Source organism: Cibotium barometz, chromosome 24, assembly GCF_041138505.1.
Source record: "Cibotium barometz isolate CiBa-2024 chromosome 24, ASM4113850v1, whole genome shotgun sequence".
Lineage (NCBI taxonomy): Eukaryota > Viridiplantae > Streptophyta > Polypodiopsida > Cyatheales > Cibotiaceae > Cibotium > Cibotium barometz.
Genome location: NC_141069.1, coordinates 50,117,282 through 50,128,054, shown reverse-complemented (window position 1 = coordinate 50,128,054; position 10,773 = coordinate 50,117,282). Strand labels below are relative to the sequence as shown.

At 45.4% G+C, this 10,773-nt stretch overlaps 1 protein-coding gene across 1 annotated transcript; it reads right to left on the bottom strand.

Annotated features, from left to right (window-relative positions):
- Positions 1 to 481: 481 nt before the first annotated feature.
- On the bottom strand, positions 482 to 5,239 carry LOC147625410 (uncharacterized). Its single transcript, XM_086817975.1, has 3 exons — positions 5,112 to 5,239; positions 4,096 to 4,421; positions 482 to 3,978 (listed from the first exon to the last, which is right to left on the bottom strand). Exons 1-3 carry the CDS (start codon positions 5,237 to 5,239, stop codon positions 3,629 to 3,631), a joined length of 804 nt encoding a protein of 267 aa, XP_086674101.1. The 3' UTR covers positions 482 to 3,628.
- Positions 5,240 to 10,773: the final 5,534 nt, after the last annotated feature.

Here is a 10,773-nt window from a genome sequence, read left to right as displayed (position 1 = left end):
AGTGGGCCAGCCTGCCATCCTTGAGAGCAGTGAAGTAGAAAGATATGGTAACCCTCCATGCCATATTGTCAGCCCAGCCCCAGTGACACTGACTATGGGTGAACTATTAGCTTGCAAACCAGATGCATGGAGAGAGGTCGGTCAATGGCTTCGCCGCCAAGAGCTCAAAACATTGGGAACCATTCATGAAAAGGAACTCATGGAGGAAAACATTGGGTGTCGGTGTGAGCATTGCTACCGAGCACTTGTGGCTGAGATACAGAAAGAGACCCTCATCAACAAAGCTTATCTTGAAACTAGCTGATAAAAGCCTTGATGTTCCATTTCAGTTCAATGGGGAACAAATATGTTAACCTACTCTTAATACTTCTCATGTAACACGCGGAAGCTCTGGGGGTCTTCATTCAGCCCTAAACACCACTGGCAACATGCTGATGCAAAACGCAAACATGAAGAGAGAGTAGAGAGAGAGAGATATATATATGCTGGAAATTCAGTATATTAATATGGTACAAAAAGATACCCAATCTCCAGCCCTCGGCTGTCTTCATACAAAAGGTGAACATCACCAAAATCTAGTCTCTACTTGGACCCTAAGGACCCATCCCCATAATGGAATGAATGACTAACACAATGAGCTCATGTGCCCTTTTATAGGCCCTTTGGACACAAGGAGAGCTGGCCAACTGCTGGTCGGCCAGCCGACCTCCTTATTTTATTCATAAAATTCAGCACATGCAGTCGCCCTGTCTTCTGGTACAGCCGACATTTGTTTGTCCCAGTCGATAGCACCCTGGTCCTCCTCCAAGTCCAAACTTGCCTCTTTTGCACCTGATGCCCCTAAATTTTGGTTCTAACTGTCTTTTCTGGCTGCCTCTTCTGGATACTCTCTGAGAATGTCCATGGCATATTCATGCACATGACATCCCCCTCTGCTAAACTTGATGACGGGATTCCAACGTGTCCTTGGATGACTGTCATCATCTCACTCAAATCCCAGAGTCCCTTTGTCATCCATCCATCCTTGGCAACCCTTTTCTCTGAAAACCCGGCCCGGTCTCCAAAACCACTCTGTCTCATATCAAGATCTACGCATCTGTTCCTTCTAGTCCTCAATCCATTCCTGCCTTGACTCTGAACACTATCTTGGTCTTCATTCCTGAGAAATGAGTCTGGCACTCTCACATCACCCCTTGGAGGATAATCCTCCCTTGGGACCGTTGCCTGAGAACCTATCTCGCTCACAGGACTACCATCCCCTCTGGCTCTGCAGAACACCACCAACAAACCTCCCTGGAGATCTTCCCGTTCCTGTGTTCCTTGCCTTGGGCTTCGTATCCATGTACTTTCCTGTACCTTGGACCTGTACACCTTCATATGGGACTGAATCAGTGTTTAGCTTTGCTGAGCCTAATGCTCTGATACAAATGTAACATGCGGAAGCTCTGGGGATCTTCTTTCAGCCCTAAACACCACTGGCAACATGCTGATGCAAAAAGTAAGGCCCCTCTAATATAGAAAGTGCTGTGTACATATCTACGATGCGTACATATACACGAAAGCAATGCCAACAGTAGACCGTAAACATAAAGCTCATCAAGCACTTGTAAAGCTTTTGTAAGTGCACCACATTTAGCATACAAACCCATCAAAACAGTGCTAAGTATTGGCGTGCAGCCCCAAACATGAAGCTCGTCAAGCACTTGTTAAACACCTCTTCATACTTGTGATTGTCTACCCCTGTCAACCACTAATGTGCAACCCCAAACATGAAGCTTGTAAAGCACTAGCTGAAAACCTCTTCTCACTGGAGTGCATCCCCAAACATGAAGCTCGTCAAGCACTTGTTAAACACCTCTTCATTCTTGCAATTGTCTACCCCTGTCAACCACTGGTGTGCAGCCCCAAACATGAAACTCGTAAAGCACTAGCTGAAAACCTCTTCTCGCTGGAGTGCAGCCCCAAACATGAAGCTCATTGATGTACCTATTGAGCTTTTACATGTGCTAACAAGTCTAGCCGATCATGTAAAACAAACCCATCAAAATAGTGCTAAGTACTGGTGTGCAGCCCATCAAAACAGTGTAAGTACTTGTTAAACACCTCTTCATACTTGCAATTGTCTGCCCCTGTCAACCACTAGTGTGCAGCCCCAAACATGAAGCACGTAAAGCACTAGCTCTAAAAGCCTCTTCTCACTGGAGTGTAGCCCCAAACATGAAGCTCATTGATGTACCTATTGATCTTTTACATGTGCTAACAAGTCTACCCGATCATGTAATTATCTGAAATTCAAAGTAAGCCTTTTCCAAAGGGTGAAGAAATTTTGCTAGCGTGTCTCTCATGGCTTCAGCATCTGATGTTGGTTCTTCCATGATGATGTCATCAAATTGATCAAAACATGGTGCCATCTCCTCTATATCCTCCTCATAGTCCAAACACATGTTGTGTAACATGCAACAGACAACAATAGCCCTTGCCAACTGACATGGATATGGTTTCATCACTTTGCCATGCAAATATCTCCACTTCATTTTAAGCCAACCAAATGCACGTTCCACCACAATTCTTGTAGATGAAACCTTATAGTTAAAAAGCTTTTCAATTGGAGTGGAGGGGGTCCCGTAAGGTCTCATAAGCCATGGAAGCAAAGGATAGCCAACCACCATCTGCCACAATGTACTCTCTTATGGAGAAAGAACCATGTACATACTTGGGACCACTCAAAACCAAACCAAGATTTGCACAATAATAAAATGCTCAGTTCTTAAGTAATCTAGAATCGTTGACAGACCCTGGGAAGCCAGCAAATACATCCAAGAACCGCATCTCACTGTCCACCACAGCTTGGACCAACATGGAGTAGTTCTTGTTTCGATCATACCAATCCAAGCCCAACTCACCTAGCGGCCTCTCCTTCACAATGTGTAGCATCCATAGCTCCACATACATTAGGCAAGCCTTGTTTAACAAAAAAGCCTGCCTTGATCTTTTCGATTTCGATTGTGCTTTTCAGCCAAGATATAAACTGGCGTCGATGCACCAATAAGGCTGCCATAAATCTGTTAACAGTCTCCACAACAGTCGACTTTCCAACACCAAACAGCTCACTTATAGCCAACATTGTACCTGTTGCCAAACGAAACAACCCCATTGCCACTTGCTTCTCAACAGGAAGAATTCTCCCCTTCATACTTGCAAATGACCCCGGTATGTTTCCATGTTCTCACAAGTTCCACGATGTTGTGAAAGAGGGGCAAAGTGTTCCACCATGAAGCATCCGTGGTTGAAGGCTTCCATGCAAAAGTGCTCAATATACGCATGCAACAAAGGAATTAAGAGATTGCACTCGTTGTTTTGTGCACAGACTAGTCTCCTTTGACCATAACGAACAAGCACTTGTGATACATCATGAAGGCTTTTCAGTTGTTGCCTATGCCGAAGTATGAGTAAAAGTGTGAAAATCGAACGACACATGATTGGAAATGACATCTGCTCCTACCAAATCAACCTGCAAATGGCAATTGCAAATCAGCACCAAGCAGTGCCAAGTGCTGCCCCAATCAACCCCACTTGGGCATATCCGCCGGTTAGTGCATTCAACTTGTCGAGTACCTGCTGAGCTATTTTAGGTGCTCCCCACTACATCCCAAACAAGAAACATCTGGCATACATTTTCAACAAAGCATTCCCAAGTGCAGTACCTTGGCTCAACAATCCCAGCATGTGGCATATCATTGTCAAGCACCAGTAAAAAATCCCGAGCCTGAACTGCATCAAACACCTGCCAAGCTTTTGCATGCACACCACATTTGCAAATTAACATATCCATTTGCATCATTTTTGCAAGCAACATATCCACCGGAGCATGCCAATTGCTGCCCTGTCCTGCGATGAGTGCATTCCAAGAGACCACATCCAACATAACCAGCCCGCCCAGCACTCCTTGACTTTTGCGAATGCACCACAATGTGCTATCTGTGTTGGGCATAACCTGCAATCAGGGAATTCACTCCAGACTGCATAAGCTCGTCCAGTATGCCAAGAAAGAGATCTCAGAGAAAGAGACCTACTTTGTGCTGAAGAGAAAGAGACCTGCACTCCTTGACCTTTTGCGAATGCACCACAATGTGCTATCTGCTATCTCCAGTATGGCGTAGGCGGAAGGGCCGAAGGAAGCTACCTGCCCTGCATAGCTCCACGTGCCACCTGTCTGAGGATGCGATCGCCGGTGATCTGCAGCACACAAGGGGGAGAAGCAGGTTACGGGTGCTCTGTGTTTCAGGCTCTCGAGTCTCTCCTCTGTTTTTTTTTCAGGATTTAAAAAAAAAACTTCAAAACAAAAAACGTGGTCTACGCGACCACTCTTTATGCCCTGCCCACCCTGCCCGGCTGGGCGGGCGGTCCCACGCGACCAGGCTCTATCTCAATGGGGGGCACGGTGCACCCAAACAGGTGGCTTATGATGCCCTTGTTGTCTATCTAACCTTGAGGAAATTCCTTTTGGGGCTATTGAGAACAGGGTTGTCATGTTACTGTGGTGAGAGAGAAGGGTAAGTCCCTGTACTCAGAGGCCTGTGATACCACCCCCAGGTAATGGTGCAAGCAATCAATGGGGTGCAGATACAGAGGATCCGTCACGCCAGACCTACTGTGCCTTGGGGCAATGACACTCTTAACTCCTCTGGGTGGCCACACCTAGAATAGAGGGTCGGCTGGCCACGAACTGCCAGCAACAACCAGACACTGCTACAGAGGCCTGTGCTACCACCCCCAGGTAATGGTGTGGGCGGGTGCAGATACAGAGGATCCGTCACGCCAGACCTACTGTGCCTTGGGGCAATGACACACTAAGAAGCTCCTCTGAGCTATATGCTTCCATGGCTGGCGGTTGTCACATAGTTATTTCCAAAAGTCACCAAGGACATGTGCAGGGATGTCCTGAGCTTGCCAATGAATAATCATCTATACAAGATTAAGGGAGACTGGCCCTCCCTCCACGTGGGCAACGGAGGGGGGCCTATTTCAAAGTGGCCAATTCTCCTACAAGCGTGAAGTTCACGCTTCACGCTTCACGCTTCACGCGAGGTGACGTGACGTGAGTCGCCTACTGTTCCAGGCGTTCTGCTGTTGCAGTCCTTTCATCACCTCCGGCTGTTCCAATCGTCTCATCACGTTCGGGTCGCGTCGAGCTCTCACAGGTATCTTCGTACTGCCAGTTTCTCTCTGACAAGTGCATTTCACTTCCTAGGCGGTGTCCGTCCTGGTGTCAAGGGTGCCAGACTGCGTGGGGGGGAGGCCGGGGATTCCAGTGGGTGTTGCGCACCTAGGACACCGAGGCCCTGGGCGCGGACAGGTAGCCATGCAGCCCGAACAGAGCAAGGTGGCGGACACCGCCCCCAGTTTCCCACCTTCTTGCTGCCAAATGTTGAGCGTGCCATCGACAGAGGCCGAGAGGAGGCCATGACAGGGCCTGTGTGGGCGCAACGGCCGGTGGTGAGGTCCCAGAGCCTGATGCTCCCGTCAGCTGAGCCCGAGAACAAGAGTTTTCTGTCGTGGGGGGGAGGCCGGGGATTCCAGTGGGTGTTACGCACCTAGGACACCGAGGCCCTGGGCGCGGACAGGTAGCCATGCAGCCCGAACAGAGCAAGGTGGCGGACACCGCCCCCAGTTTCCCACCTTCTTGCTGCCAAATGTTGAGCGTGCCATCGACAGAGGCCGAGAGGAGGCCATGACAGGGCCTGTGTGGGCGGCAAGGAGACTGTGTAGGCTTTTCACTGCAGGTGAGCGTAGGCATAGGCCGGCTGAGCAGGTATCGCGGAACAGAGACCGACGACGACGATGCGCACGATAGGGAGGGCGCAACAGAGGTGAGTAGCTGTACGCCAGTGTTGACAGGGCCTGTGTGGGCGGCAAGGAGACTGTGTAGGCTTTTCACTGCAGGTGAGCGTAGGCATAGGCCGCCTCAGCATGTATAGCGGAACAGAGACCGACGACGACGACGATGCGCATGATAGGGAGGGCGCAACAGACTGGACGTCGCGGCCGTTTGCATGAAGATCTGGCGTTTGCATGGGAGATCTACTAGACGATTGGACCTGCATGAAGATATGCCGTGTGCTACCGTTGGATAGGAGATCCGACTGTGCAGCTGAGCCAGAGAACTACAGTTTTCTGAATTCGAGCCATTCCACGTTTCAAGCCATTCCACGTTTCAAAACAAATGATTTTTTATTTAAAAAATCTAAAATTATATACACATGTGTGTGTGTGTGTATAAGATTTAAATAAAAAAGATTTCGATTGTTCGGAGAGCCCCCCGCGATGGATACCACGCGAATAGGACTACAGCCGTGCAGCTCCGGGGAGAGCCCCCCTCCGCGATGGATACCCACCACACCCACGAGCTCTGGGCATGACCTTCTTGGCTCTCTTCAGAAGACGTATCAATTAAATGGAGAGCGCCCCACCCACCACACCCACGTGCTGATTGCAAAGCTGGCTTTAGAGCCATGCAGCTGGGAGAGCCTCTGGACCTTTTTGGCTCTCTTCAGAAGACGTATCAATTAAATAAGCCGCAATATATATATTTCTAAAAACAAGTATAAAAGTATTTCATATACACATGTGTGTGTGTGTGTGTGTGTGTGTGTGTGTGTGTGTATAAGATTTAAATAAAAAAGATTTGGATTGTTCGGAGAGCCCCCCGCGATGGATACCACGCGAATAGGACTATAGCCGTGCAGCTCCGGGGAGAGCCCCCCTCCGCGATGGATACCCACCACACCCACGAGCTCTGGGCATGACCTTCTTGGCTCTCTTCAGAAGACATATCAATTAAATGGAGAGCGCCCCACCCACCACACCCACGTGCTGATTGCAAAGCTGGCTTTAGAGCCATGCAGCTGGGAGAGCCTCTGGACCTTTTTGGCTCTCTTCAGAAGACGTATCAATTAAATAAGCCGCAATATATATATTTCTAAAAACAAGTATAAAAGTATTTCATATACACGTGTGTGTGTGTGTGTGTGTGTGTGTGTGTGTGTGTGTGTGTATAAGATTTAAATAAAAAAGATTTGGATTGTTCGGAGAGCCCCCCGCGATGGATACCACGCGAATAGGACTATAGCCGTGCAGCTCCGAGGAGAGCCCCCCTCCGCGATGGATACCCACCACACCCACGAGCTCTGGGTGATAGGAGATCCGACGGTGCTAGATTGTTGCGTATTTTCCACGTTTCAAAACAAATCATTTTTTATTTAAAAAATCTAAAATCATACACGTGTGTGTGTGTGTGTGTGTGTGTGTATAAGATTTAAATAAAAAAGATTTCGATTGTTCGGAGAGCCCCCCGCGATGGATACCACGCGAATAGGACTATAGCCGTGCAGCTCCGGGGAGAGCCCCCCTCCGCGATGGATACCCACCACACCCACGAGCTCTGGGCATGACCTTTTTGGCTCTCTTCAGAAGACGTATCAATTAAATGGAGAGCGCCCCACCCACCACACCCACGTGCTGATTGCAAAGCTGGCTTTAGAGCCATGCAGCTGGGAGAGCCTCTGGACCTTTTTGGCTCTCTTCAGAAGACGTATCAATTAAATAAGCCGCAATATATATATTTCTAAAAACAAGTATAAAAGTATTTCATATACACGTGTGTGTGTGTGTGTGTGTGTGTGTGTGTGTGTGTGTGTGTGTGTGTATAAGATTTAAATAAAAAAGATTTGGATTGTTCGGAGAGCCCCCCGCGATGGATACCACGCGAATAGGACTATAGCCGTGCAGCTCCGGGGAGAGCCCCCCTCCGCGATGGATACCCACCACACCCACGAGCTCTGGGCATGACCTTTTTGGCTCTCTTCAGAAGACGTATCAATTAAAGGGAGAGCGCCCCACCCACCACACCCACGTGCTGATTGCAAAGCTGGCTTTAGAGCCATGCAGCTGGGAGAGCCTCTGGACCTTTTTGGCTCTCTTTAGAAGACGTATCAATTAAATAAGCCGCAATATATATATCTCTAAAAACAAGTATAAAAGTATTTCTTTGCATTAATTAATTGCTCTTCTCAATTTTAAATTTTGACGTACTCATACCCCCCCCCCCAAAAAAAAGGAACAGCGGATTGATGTGGCCTTGGGCCGGATAAGGAATGGTGAGGACATGAAAATCTATACAAGATTAACCACATCCCCACCTCTTTCCACGTGACCGGTTGAACACCGGTTGAAAAGATATTATTTTATTTTATATAGTTAATAAAAAGGCCCTAACATTGGCACCTTTGACCGCTGGGTCGTCATCTATCTATACAGGATTAAGGAGAACCCCACCTCAGACTTATTTTCATCCATCTTTTTAAATTAGTTCCCTAAGAGTTCTAAAAGTGTATTTTGTAAAATGATTTTGGACTTTTTAAATAAAAAATGATTTGTTTTGTTATATATATATATATATATATATATATATATATATATAGAGAGAGAGAGAGAGAGAGAGAGAGAGAGAGAGAGAGAGAGAGAGAGAGAGAGAAAGTGTAGAATAATTCAGGTTTTTTAATTAAAAAATGATTGAGAAAAAGTGGTTGCATTTTGGCTAGCCTTCAAATTTTTAAAAATTTTGGTTATTCTATGTATGCCAGGCACCTCAGTCTGCTAGCTTTGAGCTCCACGTGGTCGTGCCTTCGCCTCCTCGAGCTCCTCGACCGCCTTTGCCTCCTCCAAGTGCAAACCAGAACTGGTACTGCGCTGTTACCTTGAACTCGATGCAATTGTATACATGAGTGTTGTAATGAATTGTTTTATAATTAATGATTCAACCTAATATAAACATCAATTCAAAACCTTCCTAAAAAGTCGAAGATTGATGACTTTTGATTAATGTTTGATAAAGATTTGGATTGTTTTGTTTTAAATAAAAGATTTATTTATATAGAATATATATATATATAGAGGACTACCTAAAGATTTCAAACAAAATGTATTATATATATTTATCTATACCTTGAACTCGATGCATTCATGGATGGGAGAGGAGGCTATTCACATGAACGGCTTGATGTCAACGGTGTGGCCAACGGCAGCCCCTTCGCCATGGCAGAAGGAAACGATCGATCACTGTCTTGGTTTTTGTTGTGATACCTGAGAAGCCCATGGGACCAAATCCCTTCTGCATTGCATTGCCCCTCTGCTCGAATTATTGACATGCACGCCTTCAAGAACATATTTCTTTATGAAAGTTGGCACAGTATGTGTCCTCTACATGGGGAACACCCACGTGCTGACTGGCTTTAGAGCCATGCAGCTGAGAGAGCCTCTGGACCTTTTTGGCTCTCTTTAGAAGACGTATCAATTAAATAAGCCGCAATATATATATCTCTAAAAACAAGTATAAAAGTATTTCTTTGCATTAATTAATTGCTCTTCTCAATTTTAAATTTTGACGTACTCATACCCCCCCCCAAAAAAAGGAACAGCGGATTGATGTGGCCTTGGGCCGGATAAGGAATGGTGAGGACATGAAAATCTATACAAGATTAACCACATCCCCACCTCTTTCCACGTGGGCAAAGGAGGTGCGCAACCCCTATGCTATCGATAGAGAGCAGCTGAGGCAAAACCTAATCTCACCAAAATCCTAGCCTATTCAAACCCTAGGTTGTCCAAGCCCTAATCTGTTGATCCTTGGAGGTCGATGAGAAGAGCTGCGGACAGCGACGATGATAATGTAGAGAAAAAGACGACAAGGAGGGCCAGTAAAACTAAAACTAGGAATTGAAGGGCATTTTGGTTCCCCAAAGAAAAACATAGAATAGCATTGGAAATGTCATGACGCCTTTGACCGGTTGAACACCGGTTGAAAAGATATTATTTTATTTTATATAGTTAATAAAAAGGCCCTAACATTGGCACCTTTGACCGCTGGGTCGTCATCTATCTATGAAAGTTGACATAGTATGTCTCCTCTACATGGGGAACATACATGTTGTTCAAACAATATGTGTCCTCTACATGGGGAACATGCATGTTGTTGAGACAAAGAGAGTGGTTCTCACGATAAGTGTAAGGGAGTTCACTAAAGGAGTAGTTTAAAACTCTTTGATCTATGAAGCTTGATGTTTTAAATATACCCATTTTGTTAACTTCAAGGTAATAAACTACGGTTAAGCTTAGAACTTTCTTCATTCTTTGTATTTAAAAAATCGAGGATGTATGTAAAACTTTATGTAAGTCGATGAAATTGTAAGCGCCTTTTGTTTAACTCACATGATATTTTACATATTCCTAGGTGAATCCCTTGGGCCCGCACTCTCAGCCATCTTTTTCAATGAGTTTCCCAAAAGCTAAAATTAGGTGAACCGCCTTCAGACATATATAGATATATATACAAATACATATACATATATATATGTATGTATATGCATATACATATATATATACATATACAAATACATATACAACCATATATGTATGTATATGCATATGCATATACATATACATATACATATACATATACATATACATATACATATACATATACATATACATATACATCATGTGGATACCTTTTTACCATTCATTCACTTGAGCGTAGTTGGGTCTTAATCTATTCTACGTACGTGTGATTTAGTTTGTGATTCACCGTTTCGATTATTTTCATAATCCATAATTTCTTCTAGATTAAAAAAAATTTAAAAAATATTTCATTAATATATTTCTTAATGATGTACAGTATGGATAACGAGGGGGAAATTGTGAGGTGTTCCATGGACG